Genomic DNA, 20115 nt, shown 5'->3' on the forward strand with positions numbered 1-20115 from the left:
AGAAGTATTAACATTTGAAGCTGGGGACATTTGCGTTTATCTTCCAAGGTGACCTGTGTGTTTGTAACCCCTTTATGAAGTCCCTGGGAGCAACCACAGGAGTAACAGCTTTTAGATTTGTGCCTTGGTAGACAAAATTATCACAAACGTGTCCATCTTGTGACTGCCCTCTCATTTTGCTTCTCTTTTGTTTATAAACTTGTTTTTCATTTAATGAGTATCTTCCAAAGAATTAATACTACTTTGATATAATGCAGAAAGTTATTTGGCAAACATTTAGATGATACTGGGATTTATTGCTTTAAAAAAAATGGTACTCTTTTCATCTGTTAGCTACCAATCAAATACCTTTGCAAAAAGTTGAATTTTAATAATGCTACTTTTAGTTGGCTCAGTTTTAAGTAAGATATTAGATGCCTTAAGGAATGATTCCATTCTCCACTGAGTTTTTCTTGTTTCTATCCCTCAAGAAAGAGAGGTTACTAATTTTAAATACATTTAACAAGATATCTTTTTCTTTCTTAGCGCCAGTGCTTAGGACTACTAAGTCGCTTTGGTGGCTCTGACAGACTGCGTCAGTTTAAATTTCAAGACGATAATGTGGAGGGAGATAAAGTAAGCAAGAAAGATGAGATTGAACTGGCTATGCAGCAGGTAAGAGGGGCAAGAACCATATGACTTCTCTAAGGTTTTTATGTTTTTGGGAAACGTTGATAAAAATAACAGATGTGGGCCTGGTACGGTGGCTCACACCTATAATCCCAGCACTTTGGGAGGCCAAGGCGGGTGGATCACCTGAGGTCAAGAGTTGAAGACCATCCTAGCCCACGTGGTGAAACCTTGTGTGTACTAAAAATACAGAAAAATTTAGCTGGGCATGGTGGCACATGCCTGTGGGCCCAGCTACTTGGAGTGGCTGAGGCAGGAGAATTGCTTGAACCCAAGAGGCAGAGATTGTAGTGAGCCAAGATCACGCCACTGCATTCCAGCCTGGGCAACAGAGGCAGACTCCATCTCAAAAAAAAAAAAAAAAAAAAAAGAATACATAGATGTGAGTCATTTTACAAATTGATTTATAACCTTTTCTTCTTCAAATCTCGATTTTCATGCTAATTAAGACATTTCAGGGTCTTAACATTTTTGTTACTGCTGTTTTTTGATTATAGATTTGTGCCAATGTAATGGAATATTGCCAATCGCTCATGTTACAGAGTTCCCCTACCTTCCAGCATGCTGTGTGTCTCTTCACTCCTAGCCTTTCAGAAACAGTTAATAGAGATGGACCACGGCAAGGTGAGCTTAGTTTTTTATTCTGTATTGAAGGAACTAAGTTGCTATGGTTATGACATAGCTCTCCAGCGTGGTTCCAGTAAGATGCAGTATTTTCTTTTAAGTGTCATTAATGGGAAACATTTTAAATAAGTTTTAAAGTTGAGCGGGAGGTATTATTATTAGACCTATGTACAAGACTGGAGAGAATAGAGAAATTCAAGATTTACTGAGAGTAAATCTAGAGGAACCATGTTTTGAATAGCACTTGAGGGCTCAAAGGATCTAAATTGGGGAGTAAGGTGGCTGGGTGAAAAAGATGAAAATACAACAAACAGTTTTATATGTTAAATCATGTTAAGCTGAATTCAGTGTCTAAACTGGGTTTTTTATTATAGCTCCAAATTTCTATAACATAACGAAATACAATTTAGATACTAATTAGGCCAACTTACCCTGTGATGCTTTAATGATTCAGTAGGGAATGTTTGAATATGGGGCAGGATAATGGGTAAAGCTGTTATCCTATGGAACACTCAGAAGAAAAAGCCCATTAGTATCTTGGTGGGGATAATGGAATTGACTGTTGGTGATTTCAGGAAGTCTTTGTTTGAGATCTGTGAGAAAAATTTTGTCACATTTGTCACATTTTCGTCTTCTTCAAGATCTTACTATCCCTGAAAATTACTTAATCACAAAAAATATGTGTTAAGTAGAATAATAGTATATTATTATATTATATAGTATATATATATAGTGTATATATATACTATATATAGTATATATAGTGTATATATATACGCTATATATATAGTATATATATTATATTATAACACAAAAAATATGTGTTAAGTAGAATAATAGTATAAAATGACATTATGAAAAATATATTAGTGGCAGGGTGTGCGGTTGCTTACGCCTGTAATCCTAGCACTTTGGGAGGCAGAGGCAGGCAGATAAACTGAGGGCAGGAGTTCAAGACCAGCCTGGCCAACATGGTGAAACCCTGTCTCTGCTAAAAATACAACAAGTTAGCCAGGTGCAGTGGCGCGTGCCTGTAATCCCAGGTACTCTGGAGGCTGAGGCAGGAGAATCGCTTGAACCCAGGAGGCGGAGGTTGCGGTGAGCTGAGATCACACCACTGCACTACAGTCTGAGCTACAGAGTGAGACTTTGTCTCAAAAAAAAAAAAAAAAAATAGTTTAACCCAAAGGATTATAAATCATTCTACTATAAAAACACATGCACACATGTTTATTGCAGCACTATTTACAATAGCAAAGACTTGGAACCAACCCAAATGTCCATCAATGATAGACTGGATAAAGAAACTGTGGCACATATACACCATGGAATACTATGCAGCCATAAACAAGAATGAGTTCATGTCCTTTGCAGGGACATGGATGAGGCTGGAAGCCATCATTCTCAGCAAACTAACACAGGAACAGAAAACCAAACACCACATGTTCTCACTCATAAGTGGAAGTTGAACAATGAGAACACATGGCCACAGGGAGGGGAACATCACACACCAGTGCCTGTCGGGGGATAGGGGGCAAGGGGAGGGAGAGCATTAGGACAAATACCTAGTGCATGTTTGGCTTAAAACCTAGATGACAGGTTGATAGGTGCAGCAAACCACCATGGCTCATGTATACCTATGTAACAAACGTACACATTCTGTACATGTATCCCAGAACTTCAAGTTAAAGAAAAAAAGAAAAATATATTAGTTTAGCAACATTCAACCTTATCCTATATAAATTATGCTAAGAAGTTTGTTAGACAAATTCTATTATAAAATGTCCTAGCTAGTAGTATTAAATTTGTTGTTGTTGTAATTTATGTACAACAAAATTCACCCATTTTAGGTATACAGTTTGAATGCTTTTTGGTAATTATATAAAGTTGGGTAACCATCACCACAACCAAAATACAGAACAATTCCCTGTTCCTTAAAGATTTCTTCTTGCCTTTGATTGCATTTGATTGTTTCCTTCCACCCCGGCCCAGGCATCTACTATTCTGATTTTTGTCACAAGAGTTCTGCCTTCTCCTACCAGTGTCTGCTTCTGTTTGTATTATGTCTAGGCTTTTTCGTTTTATGCCATGGATGCGGGAGAAGAGTACTGACTGGTAGAATCTTAGTTTGTCATATTAAGACAAACTAAGTCCTTAATAGCTAATAAAATAACCTTTATTTAAGGGTATCTTTCAGTGATTGAAAGGGAGTAGTCTTAGGTGACAGGATGTCTTAAAGAAACTGGGGAAGTAGCTACAAAGATTTGTAGTTCTATTTTATAGAGTAAAATAGTTAAATTAGACTGGACATGTAAAATAGTTCCTTTGGCTTAAACAAGTTAATTCTATATAGTTCTTGTTTTCTCCTGTATTCAGAAATTTGGAGCCGGGCATGATGGCTGAGCCTGTAATCCCATTTATTCAGGAGACTATGGCAGGGGGATCACATGAGCCCCAGAAGTTCAAGGCTGCAGTGAGCCAAGATCACGCCTCTAACAAAAAAAAAAGTTTGCTGCCAGGAGGATAGGATGAAAAGGGGCCACCATGGGGGATTCCAGTATCTGGATGTCTTCACTGGCATGAGGGGAAAGTCATCCTTCTAGTCCAAGTGGCTCAACCAGTGTGAAAAAAGAGATCATTTCACTTTGGAAGGGCATGGAATGATTGGGAATCCTATCCAAAGACCTGTCACCCAGCAGTGACTTATAACCTGATTTATCCCCTTTCCATCTGGCAGTTTGAAAATGGACATCAATCTGTTTATTAATCTCTGTAGGGCTATAGCTTGATGGGGACCTCTAACTCTGCCTCAAAAGGGCTCCTTTCTTCCCTCTTGAAACTAATCTTGTAACACAAATTTAACCTGAACATAAGATTTTTCAAAAATATAATTTTGTATTCTTTAGTATTAATCATGTGGTAATAATGTTGTCATTGGTCATTATGAAAATTTTATTTAGTTGCTTCTCATTTTGAGCTAATCTTTTCCATATCCTATCATTCTTTGATCTTTATATACTTGAAGACGAACTCATTGAGTCTTTTTTTTTGAGACGAAGTCTCGCTCTTGTCCACCAGGCTGCAGTACAGTGGTGCGATCTTGGCTCACTGCAACCTTTGCCTCCCGAGTTCAAGCGATTCTCTTGCTTCAGCCTCCTGAGTAGCTGGGAGTATAGGTGCCTGCCACCATTCCCAGCTAATTTCTTTTTTTTTTAAATTTCTTTTTGAAATGGAGTCTTGCTCTGTCGCCCTGGCTGGAGTGCAGGGCGGATCTCGATCTTGGCTCACTGCAAACTCCACCTCCTGGGTTCACGCCATTCTCCTGCCTCAGCCTCCCGAATAGCTGGGACTACAGGCACCCACCACCATGCCCGGCTAATTTTTCGTATTTTTAGTAGAGATGGAGTTTCACCGTATTGGCCAGGCTGGTCTCGAACTCCTGACCTCAGGCGATCCGCCCACCTCGGCCTCCCAAAGTGCTGGGATTACAGGTGTGAGCCACCATGCGTGGCCCATTGAGTCTTAGAAATTGTTATTTTTCCATTTTTTCTTGGACTCTTTTTAGAGTCAACAACCATATTTTTCTCTTCCAGTTCTAGACACGTGAGTGAGTAGGTATGTGGTAGGTTTGAGGATAATTAATTATAGAGAAGCAGTTTAACCTAGTAGTTAAGAACATCGACTAATGACAAACTGCCTGGATTTGAATCCCGGTTCTACAAATAACTTATTGGTGTGATTTTGGAAAAGTTAATCACCCTCTTTGTGCCTTAGTTCTCTTATCCGTAAAATGGAAGCAATGACAAGCTCTCTTCCAATGAATTTATTTTATTTTATTTTAGAGACAGAGTCTCATTCCGTCACCCAGGCTGAGTTCAGTGGCGCGATCTTGGCTCATTACAACCTTTACCTCCTGGGCTACTGCAATTCTCATGCCTCAACCTCCCAAGAAGCTGGGACCACAGACACACATCCCATGCCTGGCTAATTTTTGTATTTTTAGTACAGATGGAGTTTCACCATGTTGGTCAAGCTGGTCTCAAACACCTGACCTCAAGTGATCCACCTGCCTTGGCTTCCCAAAGTGCTGGGATTACAGGCGCGAGCAACTGCACCTAGCTGTTTTATGCAAACCTGATAGCCTCTGAATGCGCAAATATTTTCTAGACTTGGGCAAGTTAGTATGGTGAGAATTCCTGAAATGCTTTGGAGTCCTCCAGGCATTCAGTCATCCTCTTTGTGGGTATCTTCCTACCAGGGTAGAGACCACACAGATGTTATCTGGGGACCAGGATACTTAATTTCACTAGGAGAAGGCTCTCTATAACAATGTATTGTGAAAACTGTCACATCTTTGCTGTGGACTAGAAGAGGATACCTGGCAAACTGAATTTGTCTAGGATGTCTTAGTTGGTGGCAGCATCCACAGACAAAGGACTCTTCTGTCTCTTCCCCTCTGTATAAAGATCTATGGGATTGGCCAGGTGTGGTGGCTCATGCCTGTAATCCCAGCACTTTGGGAGGCCAAGGCAGTGCATTGCTTGAGCCCAGAAGGTAGAGACCAGCCTGGACAATATGGCAAAACCTCATCTCTACAAAAAAATACAAAAAAATACAAAAAAATTAGCTGGGTGTGGCGTGCACCTGTAATCCTAGCTACTTGGGAGGCTGAGGTGGGAGGATCATCTGAGCCGAGGAGGTTGAGGCTGCAGTGATCCCTGTTTGTGCCACTGCACTCCAGCCTGGGTGACAAAGTAAGAAACCTGTCTCAAAAAAAAAAAAAAAGAAAAAAAAGAAAGAAAGAAAAAGATCTATGAGTCAGACTTTAGAGCAAAGTTAAGGGAGTTGATAGTGAAGAAAAAGCAAATGTAGATCTCTCCTTCAGTATTCATGGCAGTTTGGGTCATTAAACAAAGATTATCTCCAAATTGAACTTGAAATTGCCACAGTGTTGGGCCAGGCGTGGTGGCTCACACCTGTAATCCCAGCACTTTGGGAGGCCGAGGTGGGCGGATCACCTGAGGTCAGGAGTTTAAGACCAGCCTGGCCATCATGGTAAAACCCCATCTCTACTAAAAATACAAAAAATAACTGGGTGTGGTGGCATGCGCCTGTAATCCCAGCTACTCAGGAGGCTGAGGCAGGAGAATCGCTTGAAACTGGGAGTTGGCGGTTGCAGTGAGCCAAGATCGAACCACTGCACTCCAGGCTGGATGACAGAGTAAGACTCCATCTCAAAAAAAAAAAAAAAGAAATTGCCACAGTGTTTCCACGAAATCCCTTAGTCACTAGAGGAGATTGCTCTAATTGCACTACACAGACTGTCTCTAGGATGATTTTTTTTTTCTTTTCTGTAGGGATGGGGTCTCTGTTGCCCAGGCTGGTCTTGAACTCCTGGCCTCAAGCCATTCTCTCTCCTCAACCTTCCAGATTGTTGACAGGGGTGAGCCACCGTGCCTGTCCTAGGATAATATTGTTATTGCTTTCTAGTTTTCCCTCTGCAAACAACTTTTATGACATCCCACTGTTCCTTTGCATCTTCATTAGCCAGTAGCCAGGTAAAAGGCAGATCATTTTGTTTTACTACTGTAATGTAGCTGTTGTGGTAAAAGATTTTTTAAAGTTTAAATCCATTTATATTTTTTGAATATTTCAGTTACTATTCTTGTCTCTTTGAAAGAATGACTTTGAGCTGGCAATTTAGTAACCAGAAAGATGCAGACCAGAAATGAATCCATACAACTAGACCCATCAGGCAAAGCAGGAATTAGTCACTTGGTGTTAAGAAACCCCACAATTGTGTATATTGTTTTTGATGTGGAGGGGTGTGTGTGTGTGTGTGTAAGGTTTATACTTTGATAGAGTTCTCAAAGAACTCTTTGCCTAATAAAGGGTAGGCTCTGCCAATGTGCATCAGTCAGATTTCTTTATTTTCGCAGGATTTCCAGCCTTATGTATGTACCTGATTACAGTGGCTCCTAACCATTTGTTCTTTAAATTATAAATGGCATTTAAAAGTAATCTTGGGTTGGTTTTAATGACAGATTACATGTCCTTAAATTCTGGGGCATCCCTTGTTTTAAAACAGTTCATTTGAAATTCATATGAAATGCTTATAAGTGGAACATTGTTTTATGTCATCACCTCTATTAGATACCCAAGCTCCAGTGGTTCCATACTGGCGCCTGCCTGGTTTAGGCATTATCATCTACCTGCTGAAACAGAGTGCTAATGATTTCTTCAGCTATTATGACAGTCATCGACAGAGTGTCAGCAAGCTACAAAATGTAGAGCAGCTTCCCCCAGATGAGATAAAAGAGGTACGAATCTTATTAATGAGCTGGGGGGACTTGAGAAATCATTGCTGTTACTAGGCCAGGGTACTGGTCTCAGACTGAGTAAAGACAACGTATACAGTATGACTGAAGGAATTGGAATGTTCTTCTGTGTGATTTGAAGAAGACTCTTTTGCCGTAGCACCAGCCTTATAAACATAGAAACTCTTAACTGAAAAACAATGAAGTGTAGCACCTGTTCAAGAAAATAGAAAGGCAGCTGGCCTTTGAATGAAGAGTTTTGGGTCATTTATACTCTAAAATCTGTGCTGAGAAAGGCTTCTGTTGCAGATTTTTTTTTTTAATAGAACTTGGGTAAATGTCTCTGTGCCTTCAGCATCTTCAATATCTGTTTAGCAAATCTTTCAAACAAATGGCATAGCATATGAAACTTGACTGCCTTCCCTCAGTGACCCAGAATCATTCCCTCTACTTACTGTATTAACTAAAGATGCAGAATTACCAGGATTGCTACTAAGTAGCTTGCTGCCTTTTCCATTTGGCACAGCTGAATGTAAGGCATCTCTTGGCCAGTTCCTAAGGCAGTGCTGAAGCTTCCTGGTGTCCTGTGGCAGCCTGGATTTTGAGCCACTTTGTCATTCCTGGTTTGCACCAAGCTTTCTAAAAACTTCCATGTTACTCTTATGAGTAGTCCATGCCTACTCCCTCTTGCCACTTTTCTGGTAACCTCAGGGGACATTTATTGAGTGTCTACAACATGCCAGGCCCTGAACTACATGTTCTACCTAACACCTGGGCAGATACTGTTTCTATTCTCATTTCTCATGTGAGGAAACTGAGGCACAGAAGACTTGCATAACTTACCCAAAGGCATGTAGCTGGCAGGAACAGGGTGAGGCAGGAGTCAATGACTGGGTTTAGGTAACCCCTGAAATTTTGGGTTTATGCCTGGCGGTCCTTCCTGTAACGTGTAGCTAATTAGTGATGTTTGTACTTGCAAGAGGAATTGCATCATCATCATGAAGCATGTGGCCTTCCATCAGCCTCACTTCAGTACGCCTTCCTTGGAACCCAGCATCAGAACGTTAGCTGGAACAACTGTGCTCATGTGTGTGCCACACTGAGAAGTGGTCATGGGAGCTTTGGTTGATGATCATATTTTAGTTATGCTCTAGGTGTCTACCTTGTATTTTTTGCAGAAGATACCTGACAACTGTTAGAAATTCTCCATGGTATTGTTATAGCTCTGCTTGAAAAACCTATCGTTGTGTCTTGGTTTGTTTTAATGTGACAGGAAATTCAGGGTTTCATCAGCAACCCTGACTGTGTTTCAGGGACAGACTTTTTCAAAAGGCAGCAGATAAATGTTCATTTGTGAATTTGCTTTGGCTGTAATTTTTAAAAATTGCTAGCTTCTTAGATAAAAACTCTTATCTGCAAGGATGTTTAAATTTGAGTGTTTTTCATAGCATTTACCATGGTGACCTGCTGATAGTAGTTTTTCATTAAAAATTTCGTTCCAGTTGATGTCATTCTAATACCACATTTGTTTCTTCTAGTTGTGTCAGTCTGTGATGCCTGCTGGTGTTGATAAAATCTCCACTGCCCAGAAATATGTTCTAGCAAGACGGCGCTTGGTGAAGGTGATCAACAATCGAGCTAAACTGCTTTCCCTTTGTTCTTGTATCCTTTATGAAATCATGCACTTGAATGATGACCTTGAAATATAGGAACTGTTCACTTATTCTCATATTATTTGGGCACCAAAACCAGGTGGAAGGAGATAAACTTAATTTTTTTCCCAGTAAATGCCTAATGTATTTCCAAATCATAGTTTTTGTTCTTATCTTTTAGAGTAGCTGGTAATACTGATAATATACACGGGCACTTTCTGTCAGGGAAGAAGGTAGGGACATGAGACTACTGGCACAGGACCCCAAGGTCCCCACCTCTTTCCTCAGCACACCTTGCTGCTTCCTCTTGAGGAGCCTTCAGTGAAACCCTGTCTGTTAGACTGAGGCTGTGGATACCTCATTAAGTGAGTGCAGTCTGTCGTTTTTTCTCCTCCTCCGAAACTGGTTTGTAAAAAATATTTGATGAGTTTATGTTCCTTTAATCTGAGCTCTGGTATAGTTATCATAGAGACCTGCCTATTTATTCTTTGGCGCCATCTGGAGTACTACTTGTTACATTGCATGCCCACGGATTCTCAAGATTCCTTATTTGCTTCGAGAACCTTGTTTAAAAGCAGAAGACTGCAAGGTAAACTTTCTGCTAAAAATTAATGAACCATAAATACCTATTTGTGTCTTGAAAAGCTAGTAACAGTTTTTTTTATTTTTGTTTCCAGATTACTTAGAGTGAATTGGGTGAATCAAGAGCTGCTTAGTCACTAGACGTAGCTATGTCTTGCATTTTACTTTTCACGGGACATTGTGCTGAGCATAAGAATATTCTAGAGCCTGCTCATCAGCTGTTCCTTAGCTTCTTGCTGCAGTTAGGGGCTGACCCAGCTCTAGAAGAATGGAATAGGTCTGCTATTATGCTGATTCTTATTGCTGGAGTGGGCCTCTGTGCCTTAGGTGGAAAGAAATAGAGAAAAACTGAGAACCCTGGTCTGGACCAGTGAAATGCTTTCTAGGGGCTTCCATTTGCTAAAAGTTGAAAATTGAGTTCCCAATCTAGAGCTGTGTTTTTCATGATGCTGTTGTTATTGTTCATTGTCATCAGGTTCCTCCACTGTGTGGTAGATGTGTACTTGCACAGCCAGTATAACTCTGTTTTTTTATCTCTAGATTCCTTCGCCTCAGACACCCATCTAGATTTTAGAAGTGCGCTGGCTATAGTGAGCCAACATGATTTAGACCAGGTAAGTTTCTATTCTCATATTCTTTTATTTTTCTTTATTGAAGTAAAAGGGCTGGGTGTGATGGTACACACCTGTAATCCCAGCATTTTGGGAGGCCGAGACGAGAGGATTGCTTGAGCCCAGGAGTTTGAGACCAGCCTGGGCAACATAGTGAGACCCCGTCTCTTAAAAAAAAAAAAATTGGCATACTGTGGTGGCATGCACCTGTAGTCACAGCTACCTGGGAGGCTGAGGTGGGAGAACCACCTGAGCCTGGGAGATTGAGGCTGCAGTGAGCTGTGATTGCACCACTGCACTCCAGCCTGGGCAACAGAGCAAGACCTTGTCTCCAATAAATGAATGAAAGAGTGAAGTAAGACCTTGTCTCCAAAATATAAGTAAATGAGTGAATGTAAGTAAGTAAGTAAAAAGGAAAGCCTGGTATGTTAATAAGATTATGATTTTCAGGGTTGCTTACAGAGACCTGGTTTGAACTCTAGCTTGACCATTTTAACAGCTATATGACTTGGAACAACTTACTTAACTTCCGAGCCTCAGTTGCTTCATCTAAGAAATAGGAGGATTCAGCCTCAAAGGGTTTTGTCAGAATTAAGTGAGGTTTCATGTATGTGAGGCTGCTAGTGTTGTACCTAGAACATGGTAAGCGTTCCGTGATTGGTAGGCATTATGATCTGGAAACTCCTGATATCTTTTGATTAGCTTTGTAGAACTTTTTAGGTACAAAGTATCACTCAGCACTTATTTTTCAGGAAATAATTTAATGGTGAGATTGAGAGCAGCCAATACAAATCCCGCTGTAGTAGACTGTAGTACACAACACTGTGCTCTTACTAACGTGTTGATCAGTAGTGTTGGAATGAATGAAGAGTATGCCAAAAAACAATTACAATGAAAACCTCATATTAAACTAATAGCAAAGTTATGTTTCTAACAAAGCAGGTATCAGGGTGTGTGATGTTAGGGAAAATGAATTACAGCTAGATCCTCTACTAGCCATCTGAATGTCCTTAGCCATGATTTGATAAAGCCTCTGCTCCTCCCAAATCCCTCTTTTTGCTATTTTTCTTAAAACAAGGTTGGGAATGAAAGGTGCAGTTACAGCAGCCTCCAAAGCACAGCTTGCTGGATGTCATGGATACCATGCTCCCATCCCAATCCAGACTACATTAGCCCCTTAGTGACTTTATAAAAGGAATTTGTTTTGTGGCTAGGCTTGTTTAGGAGAACTAGTATTAATTGAGGCCATGTGCAAAATTAGCCAAAGAAGGTTATTCAGAAGTTTGTTTCTTTGTTTGCTTTGTCTGAGAGACAAGGTCTCACTCCGTTACCCAGGCTGGCGTGCAGTGGTGTGACCACAGTTCACTGCAGCCTCAAACCCCTGGGCTCAAGTGATTCTCCCGCCTCAGCATCCTGAGTAGCTAGGACAACAAAAATAAATATATTTTGAAGTAATAACTGTTACTATTTCATTTAGACTGCTTTGTGAAAAAGCTAGAAAAAAATGCAGGATTAATAAATAATCTCACACTCTGTGCTGTGATTTTAATGCAATACTGAAAACAGGTAGATTCATCTAATATTGTACTTAATTTTAGTCTTTTAATATAACATCAAAAAGATCCATCTGAAACTACATATGCATTCTAGAATATATATGAATTCTAAAGCATATACCAGGTTTATCCCCACATTAATATTTTTTGAAAACAAAAGCATGCAAGTGGGTTTTTAAAAATTGCAAAATGAAGTAAAAAGTAAAAGCTTCTTTCCCACCTACCCTCCTGTCCTCCCTCCCTCCCTTCCTTCCCCGCATCCTCCTTCCCTCCCTCCCTCCTAGTCTTACTGACTTCTTGTATGGCCCTTCAGGAAATGTTTTTGTGTGTATGTTAGTATATCAGCATCAGCATCAACATTCATTGCTATTTAAAGCAGGTTTTTAAATTTATAGAAGAAAAGAAAGCAGGAAAAACATGAGAATTAAACCAAAAAATTCTAAGGTAGAAAATGTGAATGTTTAGTTAATTTAGTAACACATTACAAAAATTCAAAAGTATTTTACATTGAAAGAACCACATTACAAAAATTCTAAGGTGTTTTAAATTGGAAGACTTAGAATAAAAGAAATATTTGAGACAACAATTTTAACAAAATGTCTTTTGTGTCACTGCTAGCTTCAGGCTGATGCAATCAACGCTTTTGGAGAATCACTACAAAAGAAACTTCTGGACATTGAAGGATTATATTCAAAAGTTCGATCTCGATATAGTTTCATACAGGCTCTTGTCAGACGTATCCGTGGCCTCTTGAGGATATCAAGGAACTGAGAGCCCGTGCTTATGCTCTTCTATGAGAGAGATGAATTGGGGAGAACTGTCTCCGTTTTATAGATTAGTTTCTTTCTAAATTGTGACCAAAAATATTTTGCTATTTCTTTCTTTGTATATGGACATCTTTTCTGTAAACTTCTTTGCCTAGTTCCATCCTCACTAGTAAAAAATAAATACTTTTTAAAAAAAACAAAACAAATGTATGGTTAATCTTTTGATCTTTTATCTTGTGATCAGCATTATCAGGAATCTAACAAATAAACCTTCAACAGTGGTGATTTTCCCATAGAGATATTATTCTGAATGCCAGATTAAAGGCATAGTCTGAAAATTCTAATTTTTTCAGCCTTTGTAGCTACATTACACTATTACAATATTCAGGGTTACTAAACTATAGCTATGCTCTTATAGAATAGTGTACTCAATACTGTGAAAATGTCTGAAAAAGTCAAGCTTTTTCCTAAAATTATTTAGGTTTTGCCTTTTTTTTTTTTTTCTTTTTTTTCTTTTCTGCATGTAAGTTGACAATACAATTGTCCCTTGGTATCTGGTGAGTACTGGTATCTTGTGAGTACTTGGTATCTGGTGAGTACTGGTTCCGGGGCTCCCACGGATACCAAAACCTATGTTTTGGTATGCATGTTCCTTATATAAAATGGCAGAGTGTTTGCATATAATATAGATGCATCTTCTTGTATACTTTAAGTCATTTCTAGATTACTTACAATACCTAATATAATATGAATTCTATATAAATAGTGGTTAATACTGTGTTTTAAAATTTCTATTATTTTTTACTGTTACATTGTTTTTTTTCCCCCAAATATCTGTGATCTGTGGTTGGTTGAATCTGCAGATGTTGAACCTGGGGATATGGAGAGCCGACTCTACAGTAATTTGTGTTTGTTCCTTAGAAATGATTGTGAAATTTCTCAAATTAATCATCTGCCAATATTTCTTATATAATTAATATGAGGGCTATCACTAGGACAAAACATTTACATGATCACCACTCTATTTCTTATCCAGTTGTTTTCATGTTCAAGTAACTACATCATCTGAAACTGCAAATTTCCTTTTCCAGCCAGCAATTACTTCAGCATAATACATAGGAGAGACTGCTGAGAGGAGTGAACTTTCGTTCACTTTCATGTAGTAACAGAATAAATGCTGTAACACTATAGAATAAAATTGATACTTATTCTATAGTGTTATAGTGTTTTTTGGTTTTGTTTTGTTTTTGAGAAAGAGTCTTGCTCTGTCTCCAGGCTGGAGTGCAGTGGCATGATCTCGACTGAACTGCAACCTCTGCCTTCCAGGTTCAAGCGATTCTTTTGCCTCAGCCTCCTGAGTAGCTGGGACTCCAGGCATGCGCCCCCATGCCCAGCTAATTTTTGTATTTTTAGTAGAGACAGGGTTTCACCATGTTGGCCAGGATGGTCTCAATCTCCTGACCTTGTGATTCACCTGCCTCGGCCTCCCAAAGTGCTGGGATTACAGGCGTGAGCCTCCGCGCCCAGCCTGGTGGTGGTGGTGGTGTTTTTAAATGCTTACAATAAAACTTCTATGGCTTCCAAGCATTGGTTTTTGGTTTTTGGGTTTTTTTGTTTGTTTGTTTGTTTGTTTTGGAGACAGGGTCTTATTCTGTCACCCAGGCTGGAATGCAGTGGCATGATCATGGCTCACTGCAACCTCCGCCTCCCGGACCCAAGTGACTCTCCTGCCTCCGCCTCCCAAGTAGCTGGGTTACCGGCGTGTGCTACCATGCCCAGCTAATGTATTTTTAGTAGAGACAGGGTTTCACCATGTTGGCCAGGCTGGTCTCGAACTCCTGGCCTCAAGGGATCTGCCCACCGCAGCCTCCCAAAGTGCTGGGATTATAGGCGTGAGCCACTGCACCTGGCCTTCAAGCATCTTTTTAAAATAGCTTTATCTTAGAGGAAGTTATGCTGTCAGATTTAAAAAAAGAAAAATATAAAGGCTTTGTCAGTGTTATATTTTGTAATTAATTTACTGCCCACCAGAGATAAACATTAGCTGGAAAACATTCTGTTAATAAATAGAAGTCCCGGATGTGAAAGAATAAATAAATGGATCCAAAATGTAGTTATAGTGCATAGTGCTCCGCTGGTCAGGTATATGGTTATCTCTATCATCTGGAGCACAGGCATGAACCTAGAAATGATTAGCAAAGAGCCTGGGTGTGAAATCAAAGCATTTTATAAACTTCTGAAGTATGAAGCATTCTTAACAGACAAGACATATAGCTAAATTTGGAACTGGGATTTTGGGAGTGAGGAGATGGTTCTTGCCTGTGTTTATGTGAGTGAGAGCAAGTGAGTGTGTGTGTGTAGGTAGGGGAACTCTGCTTCTTGTCAGTGACTTCCTCAGATTCCTCTGTCCTTCCGCCTCCCCGGCGGCAGCACTGCTGCTGCAGTGGCTGCTCCCTGGGTTGTAGGAAATGAGTGATAATGATGACATCGAGGTGGAGAGTGACAAGCAACAACAGAGATTTCAATCTGTGGCTGACAAACGGGCCCATCATAATGCACTGGAATGAAATCGTAGGGACCACATCAAAGGCAGCTTTCAGTTTGTGGGACTCAGTCCCAACACTCCAAGGAGAGAAGGCATCCTGGGCCCAAATCCTAGACAAAGCCATAGAGTATATCCAGCATATGCGAAGGGAAAAAACCACACGCCAGTGAGATATTGATGACTTCAGCGGCAGAATGCTCTTCTGAAGCAGGAAGTCCGTGCACTGAAGGCAAGGTCAAGTGCCCAGCCACAGGCCAACTATCCCTCCTCAGACAGCATCCTCTACACCAATGCCAAGGGCAGCACCACCTTTGCCTTTGATGGGGGCTCCGACTACAGCTCAGAGTTGGAGCCTGAAGAACCCTGAAGTAGGAAGTAACTCCAGATGGAGGCCAGCTGAGTTACTCAGGGCAGGCCAGCAATAAACACTGTCTCCATCATCCTCCTTTCCGTTTCTTCAGAACCATTTCAGAGGCTATTTTTCTCTTTCTCCCTGAAATTTTTTTTTTTTAATTTTTATGTAAAAGCTGTTGGGGCCTGGCGCAGTGGCTCACGCCTGTAATCCCAGCACTTTGGGAGGCTGAGGCGAGCAGATCACTTGAAGTCAGGAGTTCGAGACCAGCCTGGCCAACGTGGTGAAACCCTGTCTCTACTAAAATTACAAAAATTAGCCTGGTGTGGTGGTGCACGCCTGTAATCCTGGCTACTCGGGAGGCTGAGGCAGGATAATTGCTTGAGCCCAGGATATGGAGGTTGCGGTGAGGCTAGATGACACCACTGCACTCCAGCCTGGGCAACAGAGCAAGAGTCTGTCCCCCTCCCTACCCCACCCCCCAAAAAAGCTCTTGTCCTCCTTCCCCATTTTCACTATAACTGTTTAAAAAAAAAAAAAAAAAGTGTTCCTTTCAAGGATTCCCTGTCCCCACCAAGAATTTTTAGACCAAAACAGCCTAGCTTGGCAGCTTTTTCTATGGAGGACAGATGGCCAGCCTGACCTCTGAGCACAGTATCCTGCCCACTCCACCAGCTCCTGCAGCCCTGCCCAGGCACATGCCTGGAGGACACCTGCCCCACCCAGGCTGCCTCCAGGTCCACACTCACCTCTGTTTAACAGACTTTGAGAATCTGTGAACTGCTCTTAAGAAGATGACTTTAAGAAGATGACTGGGCTGGGCGTGATGGCTCATGCCTGTAATCCCAGCACTTTGGGTGGCAGAGGCGGGCGGATCACCTGAGGTCAGGAGTTCGAGACCAGCCTGGCCAACATGGCAAAACCCTGTCTCTACTGAAAAATGCAAAAGTTAGCCGGCATGGTGGTACACGCCCGTAGTCCCAACTACTCGGGAGGCTGAGGCAGAAGAATCGCCTGAACCCGGGAGGCGGAGGTTGCAGTGAATTGAGATTGTGCCCCTGCACTCCAGCCTGGGTGACAGCGAGACTCCATCTCAAAATAAAAAAAAAGATGACTGGTTTGGAGTAATCAGATTTACACTTTCTCCTTTTTAAGGACTTTTTTCTCTTTTTCTAAAAAGCTATTTATTGCTCCAATTGAGTGACCAGATCCTTAAAGAAGTTTGTGGTGTAAAAAAAAGAGGGGTCGTGTTTGCAGCACAGACCCCTTTGGCGTGTTTCTCTCCTGCTTCTCAGCCAGTTGTTTAAGCCTGCGGTGCCAGCCTTAAGGAGGGCTGCATGACACCTGTGGTATGTATTGGAGATGGCAGCAGTGAAGCCGCAGCCACCAGGGAGTGGTCCTTTGGGGTTGGGCAGGGAGGGCAATATTGGGTGGTGTAGAGGTTTTGTATTGCGGGCCAATGATGGTGTTTCAATATTTATTTCCTGCTACTGAAATTTGAATCTGAGTGAGTTGTCCCTATTTCTTCATAGTACCGGTATTGCAAAATGACAGATTCATAAAGTAATGATCAAATCTTGCTTTCTTTGTGTATGTCTAAGAGATAGAGCCAACTGATTTTGTATGTAAATACCAAGAGTGATTTACCTGGTGCTAAACCGGTATCCCAGTGTGGGCCTTTCCCTGCCCCAGCTACTTCCCTTCCTGCGGCCCTGGTACCTGCCTCCATTGTGTGATCCAGCCCTGGTTCTGGCTGCAGTCAACAGATCCCAGTGAAGGGTTTTGTGTGTTTAGGCCTCATTTGTCTTTTTCCTGCTCCATTCCTGGCATTTGCTAATTTCTAGTATATATTCTGTAGTCTCTGTCTGGGTTTGATTCCATTCCATAGAAATAAAAATTATGTTGTACATATCCTTGCAAGAATTGTCTTGCAAATTAAGGCTTCCTCCCTTTACTATCAGATTACAAGTCCATAGTCTTAAAAAAATAAAGATTTTGGATTTACTGCGTTTCATATTGTTTTCTTATCATTTTGTCCCAAATTACCACTGACTGTGGATCAGAATCTGGGGCAGTGGAGGAGTGTGTGGGAGGGAGTGGCGGGCAGGCCTGCAGCTGCATCGTGCTGCTGACCAGAAATGTTTGTGTGACACAGCAGGGAGAGGTTGACATTCAGCCTGACCTCTGCATTCTGTTACCTGGTGCATGGAGAGAGGGCGCCAGGTGCAGCATGCACTCTTCAGCGAAGCAAGCAAAGAGGATAAAACCAGTGTTGGGTAGTTTGTTTTGAAAAGCTACATTTAAATTTTAAATAAATGTAGGATTTAAATATGTCGTTTTTACTAAGTGAATCAGTTTGGTGGGATAGAAAATCAAAAAGAGGTACATACTCTCTTCCTAGTCATTACTACTGTAGTCTTGGTCAGTTAGTAATATAGAAATTATGTCTGAACTTAATCTGAGCCGTAACAGCTGTTAATATACAACATAAGCTTTTCTAAATATTTGTCTAGTGTTTTCTCAACTTATTTATTTCATTATTTTTTGAGACTAAGTCTTGCTCTGTCGCCCAGGCTAGAGTGCAGTGGCACAATTTGAGATCACTGCAACCTCTGCCTCCCAGGTTCAAGTGATTCTCATGCCTCAGCCTCCCAAGTAGCAGAGATTACAGGTGCCCGCCACTATGCCCGGCTAGTTTTTGTATTTTTAGTAGAGACGGGGTTTCACCTTATTTGCCAGGCTGTTCTCCAACTCCTTGACCTCAGGTGATCTGCCCGCCTCCGCCTCCTAAAGTGCTGGGATCACAGGCGTGACCCGGCCTTCCCAATTATTTTGAACAATTTTAAATCTTCAAAAGAGTTGGAAGAAAAGTACCATGAACCCATACAGTTTTCACCTAGATTCACCAGTTGTCAACAGTTTGCACATTTGCTTTGTTTTTTTAATGTGTATATATACTAGTTTTCTTCCCTAAATTATAGACATTATGACACTTTATCACTAAATATTTTAGCAAGTAAGAACAAGGATATTTCCTTTCTAACCACAATACCATTATCATATCCAAGAAATTTGACAATAAAATACAATAAAAATATCTAATCTTGTCCATTAAAATTTCCTCAATTGTCCTAAAAATGCCCTTTAGAACTTTTTTTTTTTTTTTTTTTTAACCCGGGATCCAATTAAGAATCACACATTGGCCGGGCGCGGTGGCTCACGCCTGTAATCCCAGCACTTTGGGAGGCCGAGGTGGGCGGATCACAAGGTCAGGAGATCGAGACCATCCTGGCTAACACGGTGAAAACCCCTCTCTACTAAAAATACAAAAAATTAGCCAGGCGTGGTGGCAGGCGGCTGTGGTCCCAGCTACTCGGGAGGCTGAGGCAGGAGAATGGTGTGAACCCGGGAAGTGGAGCTCGCAGTGAGCCGAGTTCGCGCCACTGCACTCCAGCCCGGGCGACAGAGTGAGACTGTGTCTCAAAAAAAAAAAAAAAAAAAGAATCACACGTTATATTTAGTTATCTCTTTATTTTATTTTATTTTTTGAGACAGAGTCTTGCTGTGTTGCCCAGGCTGGAGTACAGTGGCTCGATCGTGGCTCACTGCCACCTTTGCTTCCCGTGTTCAAGTGATTCTCGTGCCTCAGCCTCCTGAGTAGCTGGGATTATAGGCGTGCACCACCATGCCCGGCCTATTTTTGTATTTTTTTTAGTAGAGACAGGGTTTCACTGTGTTGGCCAGTCTGCTCTCGAACCCCTGGCCTCAAGTGATCTGCCCACCTCGGCTTCCCAAAGTTCTAGGATTACAGGTGTGAGCCACCACACCAGGCCCAATATTTAGTTATCTCCTTAGTCAATTTTTATTCTAAAACAGTTCCCTGGTTTTTCAGAGGATGGGAGGCTTTTATAACTGACATTTTTTAGCTGTTTTAGAAAAGGTCCTACAATTTGTTTTCTTTTGATTAGGCTCAGGTTAAACAGTTGTGGCCAGAACACCACACTTTTACAGTTGATTTGTGCCTTCAGTGTATCACATCAGGAGAATGTGCATATCAGTGTGTCCAATGATATTAAGCTTGACCATTTGGTTAAGGTGGTATTTGACACACATCTTTGTTGTAAAATATATGTTTCCCATTATAATAAGTGATCCACGGAGGGATACTTGAAATATCTTGTTCTTAAAAAACCTTGCAACCGGGATGGGCCCCCGGCCTTTTTTTTTTTTTTTTAAGATGGAGTCTCGCTCTGTTGCCAGGCTGGAGTGCAGTGGCGCGATCTCGGCTCACTGCAACCTCCACTTCCTGGGTTCAAGCGATTCTCTTGCCTCAGCCTCCTGGGTAGCTGGGACTACAGGCATATGCCACCACGCCCAGCTAATTTTTGTATTTTTACTAGAGACAGGGTTTCACCGTGTTGGCCAGGATGGTCTCGATCT

The 20115-nt window shown here is 41.3% G+C and overlaps 1 protein-coding gene and 1 pseudogene across 3 annotated transcripts in view; both read left to right on the forward strand.

The window, feature by feature from the left end:
* The window catches only part of NUP205 (nucleoporin 205), a 94816-nt gene extending 81832 nt beyond the window's left edge, over positions 1-12984 (forward strand). For all 3 annotated transcript variants that reach the window (XM_024249885.3, XM_024249884.3, XM_054559869.2), the window contains 7 exons: positions 526-654; positions 1167-1293; positions 7447-7613; positions 9149-9272; positions 9723-9851; positions 10385-10458; positions 12630-12984. In XM_024249885.3, the coding sequence (XP_024105653.2) occupies positions 526-654; positions 1167-1293; positions 7447-7613; positions 9149-9272; positions 9723-9851; positions 10385-10458; positions 12630-12782 (903 nt within the window). In that variant the 3' untranslated portion in view covers positions 12783-12984. The remainder of the gene's footprint in view (positions 1-525; positions 655-1166; positions 1294-7446; positions 7614-9148; positions 9273-9722; positions 9852-10384; positions 10459-12629) is intronic.
* Positions 12985-14717: 1733 nt separating this feature from the next.
* On the forward strand, positions 14718-15834 carry LOC129060274 (protein max-like; annotated as a pseudogene).
* Positions 15835-20115: the final 4281 nt, after the last annotated feature.

This window comes from Pongo abelii, chromosome 6 (assembly GCF_028885655.2).
Source record: "Pongo abelii isolate AG06213 chromosome 6, NHGRI_mPonAbe1-v2.0_pri, whole genome shotgun sequence".
In the NCBI taxonomy this organism is placed as follows: domain Eukaryota; kingdom Metazoa; phylum Chordata; class Mammalia; order Primates; family Hominidae; genus Pongo; species Pongo abelii.